We start from the raw sequence: 26267 nt of genomic DNA on the forward strand, positions 1-26267 counted from the left end.
GGCAGACACAAAAAATGTTGGCTACCAAAAGAGCAAAGAATATGTGGTCACTGTACGGCAGGTGAGGTGGAGACAGAGATGCACTTCCTGCTAAATTGTGAGAAATCCCAGAACACAAGAGAAAAACACCAGGAGAAATGTGAAAATGAGATTCCACATTTTCTATTCCTGGATGAGAAAGAGCAATGGCCACTTATTTTAGGAGAGGGCCGATGTGTACACCTTGCAGCACAATGTGTCAGAATGCCATAGTCTGAGGGTCAGTGAGTGACCAACACACTGTCAATTACTGTCAGTTGCTGTTCAAGTGCTGTTCTATGTTTCTGCCAGTTCTGTCTTTTCCTTTTCTTTTTTTTTAGTACTCTGTTGACCTATTTTGCTGCCACCTGCTTTGGCAACATTGTAATTAATGCAGGTATGCCAATGAAGCATAATTGAATTGAATTGAATTGAACTGAATTGAATTGTGTAAGAGAGAGAGAGTAGCACATTTTAAACAATTTGAACTAATAACAAAAAAGTTTTCTTAACCTATCAGATGAAGAAAAACTACCAGTCCTACTAGGGGAAGACCAAAGAGCTGTAAGTTAGCAGCAGTCTATATCGCTGCCTGCCATAAAGTGAGGGACAGTGAGTGTAAGTTAGAAGTAGTCTATGTTCCTGCCTGCCATAAAGTGAGGGACAGTGAGTGTAAGTTAACAGCAGTCTATGTTCCTGCCTGCCATAAAGTGAGGGACAGTGAATGTAAGTTAGCAGCAGTCTATATTGCTGCCTGCCATAAAGTGAGGGACAGTGAGTGTAAGTTAGAAGTAGTCTATGTTCCTGCCTGCCATAAAGTGAGGGACAGTGAGTGTAAGTTAACAGCAGTCTATGTTCCTGCCTGCCATAAAGTGAGGGACAGTGAATGTAAGTTAGCAGCAGTCTATATTGCTGCCTGCCATAAAGTGAGGGACAGTGAATGTAAGTTAGCAGCAGTCTATGTTCCTGCCTGCCATAAAGTGAGGGACAGTGAATGTAAGTTAGCAGCAGTCTATGTTCCTGCCTGCCATAAAGTGAGGGACAGTGAATGTAAGTTAGCAGCAGTCTATGTTCCTGCCTGCCATAAAGTGAGGGACAGTGAGTGTAAGTTAGCAGCACTCAATATTGCTGCCTGCCATAAAGTGAGGGACAGTGAATGTAAGTTAGCAGCAGTCTATGCTGGTGCCTGCCATAAAGTGAGGGACAGTGAGTGTAAGTTAGCAGCAGTCTATGTTGCTGCCTGCCATAAAGTGAGGGACAGTGAGTGTAAGTTAGCAGCAGTCTATGCTGCTGCCTGCCATAAAGTGAGGGACAGTGAGTGTACGTTAGCAGCAGTCTATGCTGCTGCCTGCCATAAAGTGAGTGACAGTGAGTGTACGTTAGCAGCAGTCTATGTTGCTGCCTGCCATAAAGTGAAAGACAGTGAGTGATAGTCACTTGACTTGTTGCTGCCATATTTGATGACAGTATGTTCTTTTGTTTTGTACTATGTTTCTTTGCTGTAGTGCGTTTGTTTTCAATTGTGTTTTCAAATTGATGTTTGGCTTTTTCAATGTTTGGACACTTGCTTTGGCAATATGTACATCGCTACGTCATGCCAATAAAGCCATTGGAATTGAAAATTGAATTGAATTGAGTAAGAGAGACAGAGTAAATGAGAGTGAGAGAAAGAGAGAGCGTGAGAGAGATAGCGTAAGAGAGATAAAGCGAGAGAGACAGAGTAAGAGAGAGAGAAAGAGAGACTAACAGAGACAGAGTGAGCGAGAGTATGAGAGGGAGTAAGAGATAGAGAGAGTGAGAGAGAGAGAGAGAGAGAGAGAGAGAGGCAGGAACAGAAAACAGCAATAGTGATTCATGGGCAGTTGATGTAACCCAACACATCCCTCTAATCCACATAGACAGTCACCCAAAATACAAGTAGGAAACACTTCCCACGTCTCTAAACATTGCATTCTCAGTGGAAATAATATTTACAGCCCTCATATCGCTTATTACAACTCCCGCCAGCCATATTCATGCTTGAATATACAAAATACCAAGGGAAAAAAGGACCAATTTATGAAAAAAATGTTGCTTTATAACAATGTTTTGATCCGGGCGAACTGTGTTTCTCATCAAAAAGTGTGTTTCTGAGGGAGGAAGAGGATAAATACTGTATGATTCATTCTCTTAGGGCATTCAAAGAGAACCTGTGTTTCATTTTAAAAAAGAAAAACAATGAAAAACAACTGAACTTCCCAGAATGTGCCGTCCTCATTGTTGTGACTAAACACAACAGCGTCTGCTCAGAGTTATCTCCCCGCTGGACGAGCCGCTTTCACTGGACCGGCTGGAATAATTCATGAGGTGTCATATCATATTTCAAGTGGCATGCATAGTTTTTTTTGTTTTTTGTTTTGTATTTTCTCCCCAATTGTACCCGGCCAATTACCCCACTCTTCCGAGCCAACCTGGTTGCTGCCCCAAAGGGCAGAGGGCTGCAGACTACCACATGCCTCCTCTGATATGTGTGGAGTCACCAGCCGCTTCTTTTCACCTGACAGTGGGGAGTTTCGCCAGGGGCACGTAGCACGTGGGAGGATCACGCTATTCCCCCTCCTTCCCGAACCGGTGCTCCGACCGACCAGAGGAGGCGCTAATGCAGCGACCAGGACACATACCCACATGCGGCTTCCCACCCGCAGACACAGCCAATTGTGTCTGTAGGGACGCGAGACCAAGCCGGAGGTAACACAGGGATTCGAACCGGCGATCCCCGTGTTGGCAGTATGCATGCCCCATGGCATGCATACTGCAGCAAAATTCCTGAAGTAGGGGTGAGAAATTTCATTTCCCTTTAGCTGCATTACAGACGTCACATGAATAAGACTGGTGTTTTAGTTGAGTTACTGAAGTGTGAGGTTCAAAAAAAAGGCCAGCCAACTAGAACAGCCTTTAAAAAATGATTAAAGTTGAAGTCAAAGCATCGAGGACCTGGTTTTATTTACCACCAGAAATCCTTGAACTCTCTTCTGTATTACATGACTGCCTCTACTGCAGTAATTTTTCATCATATTTGGCAAAGTTACGCACAAAGAGAAGGGTAATTGAGGTCGTATTAGAAGTTGTATAAAAACATTTGCAGGAGAAATAGAACAGTTAATCGCACGTAACCTCAGATAACCAAGAAACTCAAAGGTTAATCTTTTCGTACTTTCCCATGAACGGCCGCCTGAAGTTCAGCAATGCATGCGTTGAGAGGTGTTTACTGTAAGAATAACTAAACCTGTAAACCATGCCAAAATGATTTGGGATGGGTCACTGAATCCCAAAGGTACTTTCAGGGGATGTCTGAATATTAGAAGCCGGCTACCCAAACGTCATCAAATAAATAATCTCCTGATTCATTCAAATCTGGACTTCCTGGCTTTCTCTGAATCATGGCTCAATTCCAATATTGTGACAGAACTGCTAGAAATACCCGGCTATAATGGCTACCACAAAGATAGATGCTCAGGGAAAGGTGGCGGTGTAATAATGTACGTTAAAGATACCGTTAAAACGTGTGAAATGGAACTAGAATCCCCAACTGGGATGTTTGGCCATACATATTACCCTCTCGCCCCAAATGCCCTTTGGTGTGCTGGTCATGTATAACCCTCTGTCGTAGGAAACGTCATTCTATACTGATTCTGAAGTACAGCTGAAGAAGTTGGATTATCAATATTAACTGGCTGGACAATTTTTTTCCCGAAAACACAACTTCTAAGTTCGATCTGAAACAAATGGTCACTATTCCAATAAGAATCACCAGAAATTCCCAGACCTCGACTGATTTGATTTTTTTTTTTCAAATAACCCATGTCGTGTAATTCAAATATACAATTTGATCACAGGTCTATCCGATCATCCATCCATCCATCCAGTATCTGAACCGCTTATCCTGCTGTCAGGGTCACGGGGATGCTGGAGCCTATCCCAGCAGTCACTGGGCGGCAGGCGGGGAGACACCCTGGACAGGCCGCCAGGCCATCACAGGGCCAACACACACATATAGCTGACTGTATTTGCTCGCAAGTTAACCAAAATAGATTCTCATTCCATGCCAGTAAATCAGTGACAATAAAAGGCATTCCAAAATGCAACTGGGCACAATTACAATCTGAGTTTCAGCGAGTTAACTGGGAAGACATTAAAATCTGATGATCTGAATAATTGCTGCAATAACTTTGTGGGCACAGTCACAAGTCGTTAAGGAGAAGAATACACAGACTTGGAAAACAAAACTCGTGAAAAATGAACTGCCTTGGTTGACAAAGGAAATCTGGGTTCTAATGAAAAATAGAGATCAGGCCCTAAAAAATCTCCCTGAAACCAAAAAATAAAACTGACGTAACTTTTAAATCTCTAAGAAACAAGGGGTCTGGATCCCGTTCACTGAACGGCGGGACAAGACGCAAATTTCTGGCATCAAACCGGTCTGGAGAATCACCAGGAGATATATGAAAGTCCATACTTGAATCACCTGTCATTCTGCCTGTTTTAATTGAATCCAGCTTAGCGTGTTGCAGCTCTAACTTTGCTTGCTCCGATTTCAACTCGGCTTCGTGTTTTTTACTATAATACTCTAGCTGCAACAAGAGCAACTCTTTCTGCTGTTCAAAGGTGAGATTACTACCTACGGGTGGCTGGAGAAGCGGGCCAGGCCTCTTCTCTGCCTTACTTAACAAGACCTTCCAATCCAACTGGGACTTCACTGCAGCCCTCACAGCGTCTCTACTTTGCCTTCTATCACCAACATCCAAAGAATAATAAACTGCTATTTTAAGCAATCGGTCCTTATTAATGCACCGCTCTATCCACTCCGAGGGACTACGGACAAACTCATCAATATCTTCCATGCTGGACGAAACTATGCAAATTTACACAAGGACAGACAAAAATGGGGAAAACATGCGCTAAACAAATTCCAGAAATCCCCCTCGAACTGCCGAACCATGAAGCTATCCAACTCTCCCCTAGTCTTCAGGTGCTTTTGCGTCTGGGCTCTTTAAACACTAAGCCTATACCCTGTGAAGACAACCGGTATCTGGTTTCCCCAGCAGCTACGGAGTGTCCCTGAGACAACTGCTACAACCCGCATCCACACCACACTACCAGTTGCCCCAAAGGAGACACGCCAGGCGAGAGGTCTGAAATTTAACTACACACAGGCGTAATTAAATTTCTCTTATCTACCTTGATCAAATTTGCATAGCGCACAATATACCCACCAGCAACAAGCTCCCCTCACTACACACACCCAAATAGCGCCCAAACAAATAATCCAACTCAGGAACTACAGATTTTAACAAAAATCAGTGGCCCCCAAAAACAGATAATGAGATAATGTCCAACTTTTTTCCCATGGAATATTCTGATCAAACTGGGACCAGTAAGCTACAACATATGGAGAAGTGGTAACTCCCTATCAAAAACAGTACGGACAGCCTTAATTGTTTTTTACGGCTTCAGTGAAGCAAACCCTTCCACACATTGCTTCATTTGGATGTACTAAAGGAATAATGAAAGGATACTGAGTACCTTGCAATAAGGAAATTGAACCACGGGGGATAGCTGCCATCACTATAGCAAATTCTTTGGGTGTTACAGGAAAAGTAAAATGTACAATAAACTCGTCATATGTCATGAGATAACCTTGAGAGTTCAGCAGCTGTCCTACCAATAAAATATTTCTATCAAAGCAGTTAGTATAGAAAATACTCCTGTGCTTGTATAAAATACTGCAGTTATTCCATATATGAAAAACGGTGTGGAGAAAAGTTCTGCTTGTAAATCAATTTCCATGCCAGTAAGGCTTGCTTGCTGATAGTTTAAGAGGGAGTTTGTCAATTTGATAAATACACATTAACAAGAAGGGAAGACCCCCCCAACCTTATTGAAGACAGTTCTAGAGATAATGTTCCACATGGATGAGCTGTTAGACAAGAACTACTTTAACCAGTTAATCTTCAAAGCATAATTCATAGAAGAAAAATCCAGAAAATCTAAACCACCATTCTTAATAGAGTTGAAAACTACAGATTTCCTGATATAATGGACCCGATTTTTCCATAGAAAATTAATCAATATTTTATCAGTGGCATTAGCAGTTTTGTCATCCAAAAATACAGATGAAACAATATATATAAGCCTGGATATTCCCTCCGTCTTAGATATGAGAGTACCCTCTAACCTACTGGATTTAATGGCAAAAAACCTGAGCCACTCGGAGGAAAAGGTAACAGAAACAGGGCAACCTTGTCTCACCCCTCTCTGTAGAGAAACTCTTTGAGTTGTCCCATGTTTTAGTTTAACCAAGCTATTACCATTAACACAGAGAATTTTAATAGCATTACAAAAATATGTCCCAAAACCAAAGCGTTCTAGACAATAAAAAATAAAAGAATGTTTTATGGAGTCAAAAGCTTTGCAAGTCCTGGAAAAATATGAAACTTTTATCTAGAATTAGATCAGAATAGTCTATGAGGTCTAAGACCTAATATCATTGTTAATGTCTATTGTTCATAAATCCAGATTGATTTTCATCAATTATTGAGTTTGAGACCTGCTTGAATCTTTTAGCTAAAATAATAGCAAACACTTTATAATCATTATTGAGTAAAGTTATTGGTCTCCAATTGTCCAGCAGAAGCAGATCTTTCTTTGGTTTGGGGATTTAACATATTAGTCCTTGTGTCATTGTAGTAGGAAGACAGGAATTCTGGACAATTTCTGAGTAGACCTTATACTGGGACCAGTAAGCTACAATATATGGAGTGAAATGGTGTGAGTAAATCAGAGAATAATTTGTAAAATTCAGCAGTGATACCATCATTACCAGGCGATTTATTGTTTTTGAGTGAATGGATGCCCTCTTTAATTTCCCTTTCTGATATTACACCAAATAAGCCAGATACTAGATTTAAGGACTGGACAGCTAAAGGAATAACAGTTCTATGCAATATAATGAAAGAAGGAACACTGCTGAGTTTTGAAATGCTTAAAAAGAAACACTTATTTGTAAAACAAGACTTTTATCGGTTTCTGCAGATGCGACATTATGTTAATATGAAGATGAAAAATGTAACTGAGGCAAGTACTTGTCTGATAGAACTGTTTAGAAAAGCATATAATTCAGATACTGATAGCAGAATCATTTCATGCATATATAAGATTCTGTTAAATCTTAAAACACATTCGACTTCATGCATTAAAACAAAATGGGAGAAGGAAGGAGGGACAATTATATCTGAGGAAGAATGGACAACAATATAGAGGTATCAATGGAAGTGTACTAGCTGGCAGAAATGGAGGGAGTTTGGTTGGAAAAACCTGATAAGGTATTTTATTACAGCCTCTCAGAAATCACATGATGATAGTAACCTCCCTGTTTGCTGGAGAAACTGTGGAAACCAAAATGCAAGCCACTTCCATATTTCCTCGGTTTGTCCTGTTATCAAAGACTATTGGAGAGTGATACACAATGCCCTACAAGACATTTTTTAAAATATGAAATACTCCTAGATAGTAAGACCATATATTTTGGGTGTATACCCCAAGAATGGTTGAAAGGAGAGAGATATTTAATGAATATACTGCTGGTGGCTAGTTAAAGACTTACCAGGAAATGGTTATCACGGGAGAGCCCAACTTTAAACACATGGATGGAAATTACAATGGACATTTATAAAATGGAGAGGATAACAGCACCTGTCGATCATGAATTGGAACAATTAACCTTATACTGGAAAATATGGTTTGACTACGTAGCACCCCACAGGCCTGATTTTATTTTCACAAATCAACGACCATGTTGTAAAGAAAAAATCACTCCCTACCTGTACATATTTTTCCCTATGTTTTGTTCTTTCTTTTATATAAGTGGATGAAAATATATATATAAATATAAAAAAAGAACCAGCATATAGAGCAAAGATGTTTCCAAAAATGCTTTCCTAAATGAACCTGGTAAAGAATATTCAAATCTATTTAATTTGTCAGACCAGCCTGATTAAGGTATGTCGTGGAATCTCTGCGGATGCATTGTTGCCCCAAAGCAACACACCCAAATATGGAAATCATTCCGGATTCTTTTAGCTGTTTGTACCAAGATTATTCATTTAGGGACGTCTCTTTGGTTTCCAGATTTGAGCTGTAGAATGGGTCACTTGCTGACTCCTTCGAGGACTGATGATGTGCTGATGGACTTTACCCTCATTAATGTTGCAAATACTACAGAGATGATGCTGTGCTTTTGTTAATCCATGTTTTAGTTCTTGCATATGTTTGTTCCCCCCCCTCTTTTTCCTGAATATCCTTCTCCCAATATACCCAGCATCTCTCCTCTACAAGCCATCTCAATCTTGCCTCTCTTGCTCTGTCTCCAAACCGTCCAACCTGAGCGGTCCCTCTAATATAATCGTTCCTAATCCTGTCCTTCTTCATCACTCCCAATGAAAATCTTAGCATCTTCAAATCTGCCACTTCCAGCTCCATCTCCTATCTTTTCATCAGTGTCACTGTCTCGAGAGAGCTAGAGAGGGACAGAGTAAGAGAGAGAGATAACGTGAGAGAAAGAGACAGAGATAGAGTAAGAGAGAAAGAGAGAGAGAGTGAGTGAGTGAGAGCCCTGCATGCAGGGCCACTTATTATCATCCCGTTGATAATAAATGGCCGTTTTCCATTGATAATAAACATCCAAAAGAGATCACTTAAATTCTGGATGAACCTTAAATCAAGTCCCCACGACACATTGCAATTTAAAGCATTTCAAATGCAAGAGCTAAGAAAGAGTCCCCTCAGCCAGCTGGTTGTGAAACTAGCTGACCCCGTAACCACTGACACAGATGAGTTTCAGACTAGCACTGCGAACCAACCACAGAGTAGAGTAAACCACATCATCACACAATGCAAAAACTCAAATCTGGAACATTGGTACATAGAAACCAAATGACAACACAAATTAGAATGTTATCAGGCCCTAAAAAGAGAACACAAACTGGCTGACTAGCTCCCCACTGTCAGAGACAGTCAGCAGACACACATCCTTACCAAGTACAGGCTCACTGACCACAGTCTAACCATTGAAAAGGACAGACACACAAAAAATGTTGGCTACCAAAAAGAGCAAAGACTATGTGTTCACTGCACAGCAGGTGAAGTGGAGACAGAGATGCACTTCCTGCTAAATTGTGAATAATTCCAGAACGCAAGAGAAAAATACTAGGAGACATCTGAAAACCAGATTCCACATTTTCTATTCCTGGATGAGAAAGAGCAATGGCCACTTATTTTAGGTGAGGGCCAAAGTGTACACCTTGCGGCTCAATGTGTCAGAATGCCATAGTCTGAGGGTCAGTGAGTGACCAACACACTCTCCAATTACTGTCAGTTGCTGTTCAAGTGTTGTTCTTTGTTTCTGCCAGTTCTATCTATTCCTTTTTCCTTTTTGTTTTGTTTGTTTGTTTGGTACTCTGTTGACCTGTTTTGCATTCACCTGCTTTGGCAACATTATAATTAATGCAGTCATGCCAATAAAGTATTATTGAATTGAATTGAGTGCGTGAGTGAGTGAGTGAGAGCGAGAGCAGTTGATGTAAACCAACACATCCCTCTAATCCACATAGACAGTCACCCAAAATACAAGTAGGAAACACTTCCCACGTCTCTAAACATTACATTCTCAGTGGAAATAATATTTACAGCCCTCATATCTCTTATTACAACTCCCGCCAGCCATATTCATGCTTGAATATACAAAATACCAAGGGAAAAAAGGACCAATTTATGAAAAAAATGTTGCTTTATAACGATGTTTTGATCCGGGCGAACTGTGTTTCTAATCAAAAAGCGTGTTTCTGAGGGAGGAAGAGGATAAATACTGTATGATTCATTCTCTTAGGGCATTCAAAGAGAACCTGTGTTTCATTTAAAAAAAAAAAAACAATGAAAAACAAACTGAACTTCTCAAAATGTGCCGTCCTCATTGTTGTGACTAAACACAGCAGTGTGCTCAGAGTTATCTCCCCACTGGACGATCCGCTTTCACTGGACCGACTGGAATAATTCATGATACGTGACGTATCACGGATCACTGACACAATACATGACACGTCAGGCGTCATATCATATCTCAAGTGGCATGCATACCCCCCCCCCTTTTTCTCCCCAACTGTATCCGGCCAATTACCCCACTCTTCTGAGCCATCCTGGTCGCTGCCCCAGCTGCAGACTACCACGTGCCTCCTCCGATACATGTGGAGTCGCCAGCTGCTTCTTTTCACCTGACAGCGAGAGTTTCACCAAGGGGACGTAGCGTGTGGGAGAATCACACAGTCCCCCCCCCCCCAACAGGCGCCCCAACCAACCAGAGGAGGCGCTAGTGCAGTGACCAGGACACATACCCACATCCCATCCGCAGACATGGCCAATTGTGTCTGTAAGGACACCCGAACCAAGCCGGAGGTAACATGGGGATTCGAGCCGGCGAGCCCCATGTTGGTAGGCAACGCAATAGACTGCTACGCTACCCGGACTCCCCATGGCACGCATACTGTAGCAAAATTCCTGATGTAGGGGTGAGAAATGTTATTTCTCTTCAGCTGCATTGTACATGTCCAGGGCTCAGCGTTTTCGGTTCCGATTTAAAAAAAAAAAAAAAAAAAAATCCGGGCATTTATCGGCGTTTATTTTGAATATTATAAAATGGGTGAAAATCGGTTGAAAAAATAAAGAATACAAAAATGCGGGTGAAAATCGGACTATAATCAGTTTAAACCGATCTGCTCCTTTTAAAAAATCCAGGTATTTTTCGGTGAAAATCGGTAAAATCCGAAAACGCTGAGCCTTACGGACGTCACATGAATAAGACTGGTGTTTTAGTTGAGTTACTGAAGTGTGAGGTTAAAAAAAAAGGCCAGCCAACTAGAACAGCCTTTAAAAATGATTAAAGTTGAAGTCAAAGCATCGAGGACCTGGTTTTATTTACCACCGGAAATCCTTGAACTCTCTTCTGTATTACATGATTGCCTCTACTGCAGTAATTTTTCATCATATTTGGCAAAGTTACGCATAAAGAGAAGGGTAATTGAGGTCGTATTAGAAGTTGTATAAAAACATTTGCAGAAGAAATAGAACAGTTAATCGCACGTAACCTCACATAACCAAGAAACTCAAAGGTTAATCTTTTTGTACTTTCCCATGAACGGCCGCCTGAAGTTCAGCAATGCATGCGTTGAGAGGTGTTTACTATAAGAATAACTAAACCTGGAAACCATGCCAAAATGATTTGGGATGGGTCACTGAATCCCAAAGGTATTTTCAGGGGATGTCTGAATATTAGAAGCCTGCTACCCAAACGTCATCAAATAAATAATCTCCTGATTCATTCAAATCTGGACTTCCTGGCTTTCTCTGAATCATGGCTCAATTCCAATATTGTGACAGAACTGCTAGAAATACCCGGCTATAATGGCTACCACAAAGACAGATGCTCAGGGAAAGGTGGAGGTGTAATAATGTACGTTAAAGATACCGTTAAAACGTGTGAAATGGAACTAGAATCCCCAACTGGGATGTTTGGCCATACATATTACCCTCTCGCCCCAAATGCCCTTTGGTGTGCTGGTCATGTATAACCCTCTGTCGTAGGAAACGTCATTCTATACTGATTCTGAAGTACAGCTGAAGAAGTTGGATCATCATAGAGAAACATATGTCCTTGCTGATGTCAATATTAACAGGTTGGACACATTTATTTTTTTCCCGAAAACACAACTTCAAAGTTCAATCTGAAACAAATGTAACTACTCCAACAAGAATCACCAGAAATTCCCAGACCTCGATTGATTTGATTTTTTTCAAACAATCCATGTCGTGTAATTAAAACATACAATTTGATCACAGGTCTATCCAATCACCGCTGACTTTGTTTGCAAATTAACCAAAATAGATTCTCATTCCATGCCAGTAATTCAGTGACAATAAAAGGCATTCCAAAATGCAACTGGGCACAATTACAATCTGAGTTTCAGCAAATTAACTGGGAAGACATTAAAATCTGTTTATCTGAATAATTGCTGCAATAACTTGGCGGGCAGCCACAAGTCATTATGGAGAAGAATACACAGATTTGGAAAACAAAACTCGTGAAAAATGAACCGCCTTGGTTGACAAAGGAAAACTGGGTTCTAATGAAACATAGAGATGAGACCCTAAAAATCTCCCTGAAACCAAAAAATAACACTGACGTAACTTTTAAATCTCTAAGAAACAAGGTGGTCAAAGTAATGCGGACTGCAAAAGCACAATATTTTACCAGGCTATCTGAGAACACTAAGGGGAATGGTTCCAATAATTGGAAACAAATCAACTCTGGTCAACTCGAAACCTCAGAAACACTGCTCTGTTACGGAGCTCAAGACTGAGAACGCCACAACTACAGACCTTACAGAGACTGTAAATGGTTTTAAGGATTTATTTTTAATCGACTGTAGATAAACTTGCTAGAAATTTTCAGTCAGTTCAATTAGAAAATGATATTACAACAGACTCAGACTGCTCTTTTTATATCAAAATGACCAATCAGGATACGGTACACAAAATCATTACCAATCTGTCGAGTTCACTTGCTAGAGATGTCTTTAATCTAGACATAGCACTCTTGAAGAGACACTCATCCACTCTTGCAAAACCATTAACCAAACTCATAAACTTGTCTAAAGCAACAGAAAGATTCCCTGATGACTGGAAAACAGGTCTGATTACCCCCATTTTCAAGTCAGTTGCAACTAACCCGGCTACACATAATGGGCCAATTCCCATGCTTTTTTTTCCCCCCAAAATTTTTCTAAAGTCTTAGAAACACATATGTTTATGTATATGGTTGTAACACAGCAATTAATGACATACTTGGAGGGCAATAATCTCTAATCAATTTGGTTTCAGACCCAAGCATTCAACAGAACTAGCTAGTTGCTATCTGCAAGGAAATATCAAAAACTTTTTGGATAGGGGGAGTGTAAAAGGCATTTGAAACTGTCAACCATGACATACTGCCATCCAAATTAGCGAAATTTAATTCCACTTCTCAAGCAAAATTATATTTTAATTCTTATTTATGAAATAGGGCTCAACAGGTCACCATTGGTCATTTTAAATCTGATTGCTGTGAAAGTAAAATTGACATGCCACAAAGATCACCTCTTGGACCGTCGTTCTTTTAGCTTTATAGTATATCAACAACATCTCTGAATGCTGCACAGGAACTGGGCTACAAATGTGTGCTGACGATACTGTTTTATTTGTGGCAGCAAAAACATCTACTATTGCTGCAGCCAAACTAACAGACTGCTTGGGCAAGATGGAACACTGGCTTGACACTTCCTGCCTAACACTGACTGTCTATATGTGTGCTTCTCAATCAGAAAGCTCTTAATTACAGACACTTTCAAAGTGAGGATTAAAGACAATGAACTAGAGACAGTACAGGAGTTTAAGTAGCTTGGAATTGTTTTGGACCCTCAGCTAAGGTTTAACAAACATAAAAAAAGTTAGGTAGAACTGCTAGGGCCAATCTTCAAACCATTAGGCAAATCAGACACCGCTTACCATTTCACACAGCTTTAACATTTGGAAATTCTTTATTAGGAATAACCCTTTGAGATGTAGCTCTCATTTGCATGAGGGTCCCCAATGACGATAACACAATATAGGCACAATTGGAACAAACATTTAACAAAAGACATAAAAACAAAACAAAATGTTTCAAATAATAAATTACATACAAAATCAGGACATCATACTCAAAGCAGAGCATGAGATTGGACCAATCATTCATAGAATATAAAAAAGTATTAAAGTCAGTGATAGTATTAAGTAATTCATAAAAGTTATCAAACATAATTACAGAGGTGTTATTACGGACATGTAAAACTGATCTTATCATGAGAAGACAGGGCAATTTTGAATAGGTGGAAAGATGATATGAATTGAATATTTACAGGTAGATTATTCCGATCAGAGGGCGCTTTAAACATAAAGGCTTTCTTAGCTATTGACTTAGAGACTGCAGGAACAGAAAAAAGAGCTTTACAGAGTTTCTTGATTGATACTTAGAGGAGAATGGTACCATAAACTGTTTTAAATAGAGGGTAATTGAAATGTATACATTTAAAAATAAACTGCAGCCAATGTCGCTGTCTTCTTATTATGGGAGAGGGCCAATTAAGAGTTTCATACATTGTACAATGATGAGTTATGAAAGGACAGCCAGGAACAAATCTGCATAGTCTATTATAAACTATATTAAGAGGAAGAAGATTCGTTTTGGATGCAGCATGATATACGACATCAGCATAATCCAATACTGGTCAGATGAGTTGTAACACAAGCTTATTTCCAACAGTAAATGAAAAGTAGTTTCTGGAACGGTAAAATCACCAATACTAAGGTTCATTTTCTTCACAATATAATTAGTATGACATTTAGATTAATGTTCAGATTCAAGCCATAGGCCCATGAATTTGGTGTGTTCAACTCTTTGCAGTGGCATACCACCAAGACCGTTAATAACATATGAATAAGCTTGAGATTTGGATTTGATGCTTTGGTGAGTACCAAAAATCATAGTGTGAGATTTAGTTTTACTGCTTGGTAATTTATTAGCTGCAAGCCAAGCCAGTATTAAAGGGTATTAAAATCAGACTGCAAAGCTGATTCAATCTGTAATAAATTTATTTTAGCTATGTATATTACTGTATCGTCTGTATAAAGCTGAACACAACATTTAGAACAAATCGAGAGGAGGTCATTGATAAAAATGGAAAAAAGAAGTGCACCAAGAGTTGAACCTTGAGACACGCCTCATTGTTGTAATAATGTATCAGATTTGTTTCATTGTATGACAACACATTGTTTTCTGTTATAAAGCTAGGAACTGAACAAAGCGAAGTATTTCGTGACAGACTAACAGAGTAAATGTTATCTAAAAGAAGGTAGTGGTCAACCGGATCAAAAGCCTTGGTCAAATTAATGAAAACTGCACCTGTTATTCTCCTTGTTAGATGCAGATAAAAAATAGTTTGTAAGTTTTAAGAAAGCGGTAGTTGGGGAATGATTTGATCGAAAGCCAGATTGAAAGGGTGATAAGATATACTTATTGAGATAATATAACAACTGATCATAAATTCGTTTTTCAAATACTTTTGCAGTAGAATAAATGATTGCAATTGGTCTATAGTTATTGAGTTCAAGTACTACATCACCCCCTTTGTGCAAGGGAGTGATATGTCAACATTTCCATATGACAAGTATTTCACAAATAGATAAAGGCATGTTAAAAGATCACAAAGAGGGTACATGAGAATGTGGGATGATAATTTGAGAAATTTGGTTTCAATGCCATCTAACCCAGGACCACTACTCACTTTTAGGTCATTAATGGAATCCTGGACCTCGACAGGTGTTATTCTCCTGAAAGAGAAGGGGCTGTGACCAGACAGTAAATTGTTAAAAATAGAAGGATCAGGCATTATTATGCTGAACAGACTGAGGAGAGATGTTGATTAAATGCTTGAGTGACTAAAAGGGGATCATGCAATATAACATAGTTAAATCTTATTTGATTAAGTAAAGGTCGCAAGTAATAGAATTTATAGAAATCATAAATTAAAGGATTAAGCAGGTGCAGGGGGAGGTCTATAAATATTTCCAATAGTTATATTTTTATTCTCATGCAGAGTTACCTTTACAAAAATACACTCAAAAGATAAAGGCTCAACATCAGGGACGAACAGCTCAGAAACCAGATTAGAGGACACATATGTGGCTACACCACCACCCCAGTGCCTCTGCGACTCTGTATGAGACATAGTTTGCAAGTTTAATTTTATTGTTAGATATTCTTTTAGTGAGCCACGTTTCTGATAAAGTAATAAAATAAATACATTTTTGGTAAGAGGCTTCTGATATTCAAATGAATGATTTGAAGTCCTTTAACACCATCCAGTTTCACACGTTTAAGAGGCTTCTATCACTGATCAAACAAACACGTAGCATAGCAAAGCAACGCAGATCCAGAGAAATAGGTTGTAAGGCACAAAGATACCAAATACATAATCAATCACAACGAGACACGCAAACAGGCCTAACAGAAAAAAAAACACATAACACACATACACAAAAAAACAAAAAGAACCCAAGACCAGTGCATTGATCCTTGACCCCTTAGGCCCAAGGACTTTGGTGAATAAGCAAAAACCACTTCCATCCTGTGCTTTGTCTGTCTGTTACGATGAGGGAAAATATATATAGCTCAAAAAACTACATTAGTAATTAAAAAACAAGGGGTTAGTGCCTTAGACAGAAAATTACAGGGGTTCCTGCATGTCACTATAACAACAGAATTCATTAAGAAGCTGTTATAATATCTTGTCGGTTTAATTAAGAGGAGAGAGAATGTGTGTGTGTATGAACATCCACGAGTACATCAGAAAAAGGGCCCCCCAGGACGAACTGCTGAGTGAGTACCTTAGGCAGTAGAAGACAGAGAGTGGCGAGGAGGAAGAAGAAGAGGTATCATAGAAGACTAAGCCCCTCCATGGGATTTACCATCAAGATGTGGCTGATATCAAGAAATCCTACCAGTGGCTTGAAAAGGCTGGACTCAAGGACAGTACAGAAGCTCTGATCATAGCAGCACAAGAACAGACACTCAGGACCAGACCGGTTGAGGCACAGGTCTACCACACCAGACAAGACTCAAGATGCAGGCTGTGCAAAGATGCCACTGAGACAGTCCAGCACTTAGTAGCAGGGTGTAAAATGCTAGATGGGAAAGGGTACACTGAAAGGCATAACCAAGTGGCTGGGATAGTGTACAGGAACATCTGTATTGAATACAGACTGCAAGTCCCCAAGTCCGAATGGGAGACACCGGCAAAGGTGGTTGAGAATGGCAGAGCTAAGATCCTGTGGGATTTCATGTTCCAGACGGATCTCTCTGATCTGGCTAACCAACCAGATATTGTGATGATCGACAAGGAACAGAAGACTGCAGTAGTGATTGATGTAGCACTCCCGAGTGATGGCAACATCAGGGAGAATGAGTGTGAGAAGCTAGAGAAATACTAAGGGCTGAAGGAAGAACTAGGATCAGATGTGGAAGGTGAAATCCATAGTAGTCCCCCAGTGGTTAAGAGGAGCACTAGGGGCTGTGATCCCCAAACTGGGAGAGGGGCTCCAGCAGATTCCAGGAACAACATCTGAGGTCTCTGTCCAGAAGAGTGCAGTCCCAAGAACAGCTAAGATACTGCACAGAACCCTCAAACTCTCAGGTCTTTGGTGGAGGACCCGAGCTTGACGAAGACTCACACCACCCGAAAAAGGGCGATCGATAGATAGATAGAAAGACAGATAGATAGATATGTATATCCACATAGTACAGCCAGTACGACTTTTTACGACATATTTCCATTTTGCGGCAGCTGTATATAAACAAAAAACGAACCTATTCATGGCAAACTGTACCACTGAATCTTCTGGATGTAAACAGCTTAACGGTATCAGCAAAAAAATAACAGAAAAAGAGTCATTTCATCAGTTAATTTTATATCGAAAGAGCGTTGTCATTGTTCATAGTGGGAAATCTTCATAAACTTTGTGGTAGATAGCTGGTTAAAGTTAGCCAGTAGCTTCAGGAGGAACTTATGATGGAGAGTTCATGGAGGAGTTTATATAAGACATGAAGGCAGCTTCAGCAGCTTTGCGATCACTGAATAGTTGCTCATTGCCATCAACTAATATACTCAGGAAACAGGGATAATGGACGGAGTACTTCAGTTTAAGTTCCCGAAGTCTCCATTTGACCGGGTCAAAGGACTGACAACTCTGTCAGATAAGCGCTGCAATCCAGGAATATGAAGATGTGGTTCCTGCTTTAGATCAGCCTTTTTTTCTTTTCTTTTTTTTTTCACGAACAAGTCGAAGGATCTTTACCTTATCCTGAAATAGCTTTATCAGGATAGGCCTCTGACTGGATCTGTCATTCTGTCGGACAGTAGGAGTGTGGTGAGCCCTCTCGGTAGCTGGCAGAGTGGGTAAGCCGTCTAGCCCCAAAAACTGTGGAATCAAACGGGCCATAAACCACAGCATGTTGCAGCCTTCTGCGGATTCCGGTACTCTGACAATGTGGAGATTTGCAGACCTACTCCAGTTCTCCAGATCAACTTTATCCGTTCGGTAAGAGTTATCTTTTCAAGTTTGAGTAGAGAAGTCATTCGAGTTGTCCTCGTTTGCTCCGACACGCTGGTCCAGCTGCAAAAATGTTCCCCCAGTGTAGATAAGGAGCCCTCAATACCACTCAAAGTGCAAAGAATGGAATCCACTTTAGCATCAAAGTAAGTTATCATATCAATTTTAATCTGTTGGATGTCATCAAATGTTTTCATCTGGTCTTGATCCATTGTTTGGGGTCTTGGCTCGGGAGTTGGCAAAAATAGAAACGATCTGTCTTTTTGCCAAATACAGTTGAGCAACTTTTAAGTAGTTTAGAGCCACAAGATTGTTAGACGTGACTATGTATAATTAAGAAGCCATGAAATGCTACAAATTTCGGTAGAAAAGACAAACAGACCATAGCTTAAGTTGGCTTACTCACTCTGTGGCCTTCTTTGACCATTGCATTTATCCATGCAATTATTTTTTTCTCCTCTCTCATACTGCATAACCTCTTGGTATCAGGCATCAGCCTCTGCCATTAAACCACTAACATCCCTTTATAATCAAGCTATCAAAGTTCTGGCCATGAAACCACTGAGATTTCATCACTGCAATATTCTACAGAAGTAAAATCTTCTCAGTTTTGACAATTTCCTTAATTACGCCAACCTCACACTTACATTTAAAAATTTCCACCATCTAGCTCCATCCATTTTCAACACTTTCATAACTAGACTTCACTATACTGTCATTAGCACCTGAAATACATCAGAAAGAAACCATAGAATTAAGTCAATTTTAAGTCAAGTCAATTTTATTTGTATAGCACAATATCACATTAAAAGTCTGCCTCAGGGGGCTTTACAGCAGCACAACATCCTGTCCTTAGACCCTCACATCGGGTAAGGAACAACCCCCTAAAAAAACACTTAAACAGGGAGAAAAGAATAGGAAGAAACCTCAGGGAGAGCAACAGAATTAGACTCTGTAGGACTTCCTTTGCACAAACTGTACTCTCAATTAAAGGCACAACCCTCTGGAATTCCCTACTTGCCAGCTTAAAACAGATTCAGGATTTTAAAATGTTTTCCGCAACATTCAAGTCCTGGCTAAAACCTGGACTGAACTGTAATTATGACACCAACTAGTCATTATTTGTGTACTGGAGTTCATGCTATAAATTTTCTGTGCTTGCGTGTTTTTGTGGATGGTTGCTGTTTTTGTTTTATTACTATATGGACTGATTTTAAACTGTATCATGTAATTTTAATGAACTATCAATGCCCATCAAGGGACTGGTGTTGGAAATGAGCTTCGGCTATATACACATGTACAGTACATCAGACACTGCTTCTGCAACTGTCAATGTTCTCTCTACTTGTCCCTTACAAATAAATAAATAATTAGATTCTATGCAGATATGTAGCAGCTGTGTTAATAGCTAACACCTTTAACCTATTTTGTGTCACTTGTCAATAATTATTTACACCTGTGTGTGTGTATAGACAGTATGCCTAACCACGGCAGATCTTATGGAGGATGGAAGAGCCATGGTCCAGTACTCACAAGGTTGGGGGAGAGAAGGGACTGGAAGTGAAGGAGCAGCCCGGCACTGGCAATCTGCTCCAGCCAGCGTCGGCTGGCCTCCTGGGCCTCTTGAGGGTCCTGGGGGTCCGGGCTGTCCTGCTCAGGATCCCTGCCCATGTTGTGGAACTAAAAGAAGAAACAAAACAAAAATAAAAAGACTTTGAACTTGGGGGTCGAGCATGGAATGAAATATTTATTACCCCTATTGTCTTGTGTTTTATGCAGTCTGCGAACACATAGGAGGAAGTTTTCCTTTCACGCAAGCCCTCTATAAACTTTGCTATTTTTCAGCTTCCAGTCCTTTCAAGTTCATTTTAGTTCAAGTTGATAGAAGGAGTTCTTTGTTTTCGTACCTGGTTGAGCACAGCCAGGAGGTGCTGTGAGAAGGCACACACGGCAGCTACCAGAGACTGACAGAACACCATGTCCCGACGCAGCTGGATCTCCGAGTCTATGGAGAAGACATGCGAGATGTTACAGACAGAGAAATGCCGCCTTGACAAGAGTTCAACACAACTGGAACAAAATGACAAAGCAAATACTGAGAAGAAACGAGGGATGTGCAGGAAAAGAATTGGTAGAAATAAGTGCTGGGTTTGTTACAGTGATGAAGCCGACTCTGAGGTCAGCCACTTTGTTACAGCAATTTACAAACTTTGAGGAAAATGACAGACAACCCTGAGCAAGGACTGAGTTCAGTCCACTGGATATTAAATATTTTATCAGAAAGACATGGGAACAAATGGCAGGTGTGCCTTGGTGGAAAATAATTGGCTTACATATTTTTTGTGAAAAATTATCCCATTGAAACAGGAAGTTCACCTGTCTGCTAACTTTAGAATGAGTTCACGGACCGCTCCAGAATTAACAATGTGCATTGTAAATGACTTGCATACTCAACATTATTAGCCATCCCCTCCCTCCTTAACCTTGAGAAATATTCAGATTTGATTTTTTTTTTCACATGGGCTCACAATGTCCACCATCATCAGCATTTCTCTAAAGGAGTTAGTGTCTGACCCTGCTAGTGCAATTAATTTCAAGAGCAAGGATTACTAGCTAGAATAACTGAATTCACATCGCTCATTGACAATGATCCGAGACGGCTCCCGGGAAACTTCTGGACTAATGCTACTAACAAAGTCTGCCTAAAGTCTGCCTACCTGATATTTACATCACGATGATGTGCCTTTTATTTATCTATCTATCTATCTATCTATCTATCTATCTATCTATCTATCTATCTATCTATCTATCTATCTATCTATCTATCTATCTATCTATCTATCTATCTATCTATTTATTCATTTGTTTGTTTGTTTATTTATTGGATCCCCCCCTCCCCATTTTCTCCCCAATTGTATCCGGCCAATTGCTCCACTCTTCTGAGTCGTCCCAGTCGCTGCTCCACCCCCTCTGCCAATCCGGGGAGGGCTACAGACTACCATATGCCTCCTCCCATACATGTGGAGTCGCCAGCCGCTTCTTTTCACCTGACAGTGAGGAGTTTCGCCAGGGGGACGTAGCACGTGGGACAATCACGCTATTCCCCCTAGCACCCCCCCCCCGAACAGGCACCCAACCGACCAGAGGAGGCGCTAGTGCCGTGACCAGGACACACATCCACATCCGGCTTCCCACCCACAGACATGGCCAATTGTGTCTGTAGGAACGCCCGACCAAGCCAGAGGTAAAACGGGGATTCAAACTGGCGATCCCCGTGTTGGTAGGACACAGAATAGACCGCTACGCTACCCGGATGCAGCTGTTTGATAATTGCAGTAGTCTTGAACTGATTATCTCTCATTGTCTTTTGAGGCGAACTGTTTGTTTGTTTCCCGAGTGTGTTTTGGACGACCACCTGTACATACAAGGTCTTTCAAACCAAACTAAATTACTGCATGCAAATTATGCAAAGTGGACAAGAGGAAATGAGGACCAACCTGTGTACTGAAGTAAAACCAAAAGCAGCCGTGTCTTCACCTCTGTGAAAATAATAATAAGAAAAAAAAGAAGAAGCAGGGAATATAAATAAGCCAAGGAGAACGTGACCATCCTTATATCAACAGCCAAAAAAGCCCTCCGCCTCCATGGCTGCTGTGACCTATAAACTCAACCCCTTAAAGCAATAAATTGGAAGATATTGGTCCCCCCCCCCCCCAAGCCAAACTCCATCCCAACCTCCCAGCCGTCTGGCGTTACATGTGGAGAAAAACCCTGAATTATATAAACCCTGCCGCAAAAAGAGATAATAACATAACTCTATATTTGTTTATAGTCATATCAAAACTAAGAGCAGTATCCACAGAAAAGTAGAAAAAGAAAGAAAGCTTGGCAGGACATTGCCTGTATGTGAAAGCCATCATGGACAAAAAGAGGTCTACGCAAGCCAAGCTGCCCAGTAATATTAACAATGCTTATTTGTGTTTGCAACCGCCAACTCACCTTCCCCAGGAGTGTCAAGCGAGTAGCCAAGGATCGAGGTTGTTTGCGGGTGTGTGTGTGTACGTGTGTTCCTATATTTGTGCTTTCAGTCTGTGTGCCAACAAACACAAAACCACACCTCCGTAGGGGACGAGTAGAGTTTAAATCCCCTTTAAGATAAATAACGGAGGTAATCAAGTCAATCTCACGGTGCGGGGATGTTCAGCGCCCAAGTCTCTTGGTTTCAGTCCAAACTGTTATGACGTTCTAGTTTATGTGCCCTGGGGACGGTTTCACGTGTTGAGAGTTTAGCGAGGGAAGTGTATTCAGTGATCCGGGACCACCAGAACATACAGAAAATATACCGTGGGACATACATTATGTTCAGTAAATATGCACTGGAGAGTCATGGGGTATGATATCTATTACCTCCCTAGTGCGGAACGTTTTTTTCATGTCTAGTAAACACCGGATGCGAGTGTGTGTGGGAGTTAGTGTGCGTACATATGCCTTCTCTCCTGGTGTGTGTTTGTGTTCGTGTGTGTATTCAATGAGGTGCCAACTAACCTTCGACAAATTTGGAAATTGTCTGGGTGAGGGCTTGCACACTGCTGGGGAGGTTCCAGGGGTCCTGCTTGACATGGAGACGCAGCTTCTTGGTGCAATTAACCCTGGGCTCCATCTCTTGTTGAAACTCTGACAGACACAAATACAAGCCTGGCGTTAGCATGGAGCCAGGAGGAGGAAGAGACTGTGTGCACTGTTAAGGCACGGTTTTGCATAAGATGAAAGCAGGTTGTCTGACAAACTGCCCTCATCCACCTCCTGCATTATTAATGCATCAGGAGAGAAGAGGTTTCAACTCATTAATGCATTCTTTTCCCTGATGCCTCTTTCTCCATTATATCCATCTCCCTTGTACTCCATGCTCCCCTCTCTCATTTCCTCTCTTTCATTTCCCATTCCTCTCTCGCTGTCCTATCTACATCTCGCTCGCTCAACTTCTCTCCTTCCTCCGAGTCGCTCTGTCTCGCGCCATCGCTTTGTCTTCCGCTCTTTCCTAGTTCTGTTCACTTTCCTCCCCATTTGTCTTGCAATTCATTCTCTGTCTCTCTCTTTCTGCATTTATTCATCCTCTCTCTCCATCCTGGCACCTTCCATTTTCATCCCCCTCCCCTCTCTCTCTGCCTCTCCTAATTAGGGAAAATTGCAGTTTATTCGGACTCGGGACCAGCGAAGCCGGGCTGTTGATGAACCCCTCATTATTCATCCCGTTTTATTAGTCGGGCTCACAGACCTCCAGTTTTAGACGGCCTGGAATCTTGTCTTGCCTCGCCTCACCTTGGCAGGGGAGGAGGACAAGTGTAGTGGTGTATCTGATGGTGCTGATCTGGAAACTAGACATAGGAGGTTGTAACGGAGTTTACTTTGGAGACAGGGATGGAGATCTGTGATAGCTGGGTTTCTGTTTAAACACAGGCTCCAAGCAGATTCTAGTGTGTGTGTGTGTGTGTGTGTGTGTGTGTGTGTGTGGTTGCCAGCTTGCCTGTGTGCGAGTAGCATGTAGGGAATATTGTTGCATGTGTGTGTGTCTGCGTGATGAGAGATGTTCAGATGGAGGAATGCTCCCCTTGGTAGATAATCTTGCATGCTCTGCTATCAACCACACGCGTTACTGGCAGTGAAATTTATCAGCAGTGATCAAGGCCCCTCACATGTCCCTTTAGGGCATTTGATTATGCACACAATCACAGCCTCTGTTGTACTTACACACACAAACACACACGCACACAAACGCAGTCATCCACACATAAACAAACCTGCTTTCTGATCAAACATATCTGCGCTCACATGGGGGGGGGGCGCTCGAGATGAGCAGCGGAGGGCATTAAATAAAACTGGGCCAGGGTGCTTAGAGACAATTCTTCTCCACAGAAACTGGCTGATGTCCTCCTCGACTCTCATACCCGTATTCAAGGGCACAGCATCGGCAGACTATTCAGTTAGAGCTCAGCTGAGATTTTCAAATAGAGTTACGGACCACCTAGGTCTGCATTCAAAATGTACAGTCACCGCTCTAAATCTTGCTTTTGCCACTGAAACAAAAACGACTAACTTGGGAACATGGCTTTAGGCTGTCTCATCTCAAAAACAAAAAAATGTGCCAGCTTGTTGGAAAAAGGGAGCTGTAGGCAGAGACTGACAGGGCAATGTCAGCTAGTTTCTCTTGACAGCCGGAGCTGATGTAGAAATACTGTGCCGCTTGCAGCTATGTTTCCCACATCGCGCTGCGAGAAATCTAACAGACGAAGCATTGTTCATTATCGAGGTCAAATCCAGCTAGATAGGAAATAAACAAAAAGTACAAGACAATCACAAAGACAACTACGGAGATGGTAAGTACAACTACAACGTCATCAGGTACCGTGTAGGAGAGCGGGAGTTGTTTAAGGGTCGTCCTCCCCATTAGCTCATAAGCAGCACTACAACGTGCTAGAAGAGGAGGAGGCGGGCAGCAAAGTAGCGCCGTTCCAACTGAACAGCACGCTTCGCAGAGTCGAGTACAATGGGATGTCAACGGGAATGAGCGATGAAGAGGAAGGAGATAGAGGTAACAGAGGAGAGAAGGTCTTTTCAGTGACTGGAATCCACCTACAACCCCCACCCCCAGCCCCGTAAACTCAGAAATGCAGGAGAATGCATGCACGCGCACACACACACACACACACACACACACACACACACAAAGAGCCTGTGACAGGAAGTTGCAGGCCCTTTGCGGGGGCGGCTGCAGCGTTTACAGTGTGTTCTCTGTTTTCTCTTCAGTGCTGTGTATTGGTGCTGGCTGGACTCTGGAGTCGCTCCAATGTTATCTTGCTTCTCCCCCAGTCCCCCTGCATAGCACTGAAAGGCCTCTGAAGCACAGATACACCCTGACAAAAAAAAAAACCTCCTCACAGGAAACCCATAGGCTGCCACAACAGAAAAAAAAAAGACACACTTTAGAGGAAAATTTGAGAGGTGGAAGGAAAAGAGCGGAAAAAGAAAATCAACAATTTCCATAGAGAAAGACTAACTTTTTTTCTTGCTAATTTTGCTTGAGGCTGGATAAACTGTGTTCCATGAGAGGAACACCTGCTCTCGCTCAAACGGTCGGATCAGATCGATGCACTACGAAATGAAGAGGCGACATGGAAAAACCAAGAGGGGACCGACTGCGGCAAAGTGGAGAGAGGAAATCGCTGTGACAGACACGATCCTCTTGTTTTACCTTGTAATCCTCGGCCAGGAGTGAAACACTTGGTCTGCTCAAAGGCCCGAGCCGCTACCGCTCCTCTCAGCATGCTGGTGATGGAGTCCACCTGAAGCGAGTTGAGAGGGCCAGGGTCACACGTGACAGGTTAGACGATGCGGATTCGCAATATCCGCTTGCATATTTAGTAGCCGGAGGCAAAAGCTACACATATAAAGTTATGTGCATGAAGTCTGAAATGATGGACAGAGAGGTAGAAATATGCTTCCTTCATAAGTAAACAACACCTGTTCCTGTCCCTCAGACACAAACGGATCTGCGCAGCCCATGTGAATACAATCGCCATGCATGATGAAAACAAAGCAGGGGAAACTCTTCCAATAAAACAAATGACAGGAAATAGTCCAAATAGCAGAGGCAGTGCAGCATGCTTTTTTTGTTGGTCTTTCACAGGATATGGAGGTATGCTACACTAACAAAAACTTTTCCTCTGTTATGTGCGTGCGTGTGTGTGTACTGTTGGCATACATTTTTCAATATGTTCAAACACAAACTAGATAATTCAATATTTGTGGCGGCGGGGCATGTACATAAAAGTGTTTAGGTGTTGGGTATAACCCTCTATTGTGTTTCTAGTGTGTAATTCTAGTGTTTAATGGAGTTAATGCACTTTTTGCCATACATTATCTGAGTCTTGCATATTAGAAAGATTTGGGTTTTTTTTACGTTATCAATACTGCATGGCCGC

At 41.5% G+C, this 26267-nt stretch overlaps 1 protein-coding gene across 1 annotated transcript in view; it reads right to left on the minus strand.

Moving 5' to 3' along the window:
- Positions 1-26267, minus strand: part of prex2 (phosphatidylinositol-3,4,5-trisphosphate-dependent Rac exchange factor 2) — a 139724-nt gene that overhangs the window by 38335 nt on the left and 75122 nt on the right. Inside the window, exons 29-33 of the mRNA XM_056299846.1 lie at positions 25538-25628; positions 22834-22962; positions 21786-21827; positions 20196-20293; positions 19822-19968 (exon numbers count right to left, since the gene is read on the minus strand). Of these exons, the coding sequence (XP_056155821.1) occupies positions 19822-19968; positions 20196-20293; positions 21786-21827; positions 22834-22962; positions 25538-25628 (507 nt within the window). The remainder of the gene's footprint in view (positions 1-19821; positions 19969-20195; positions 20294-21785; positions 21828-22833; positions 22963-25537; positions 25629-26267) is intronic.

This window comes from Lampris incognitus, chromosome 19 (genome assembly GCF_029633865.1).
Source record: "Lampris incognitus isolate fLamInc1 chromosome 19, fLamInc1.hap2, whole genome shotgun sequence".
NCBI classification, from domain to species: domain Eukaryota; kingdom Metazoa; phylum Chordata; class Actinopteri; order Lampriformes; family Lampridae; genus Lampris; species Lampris incognitus.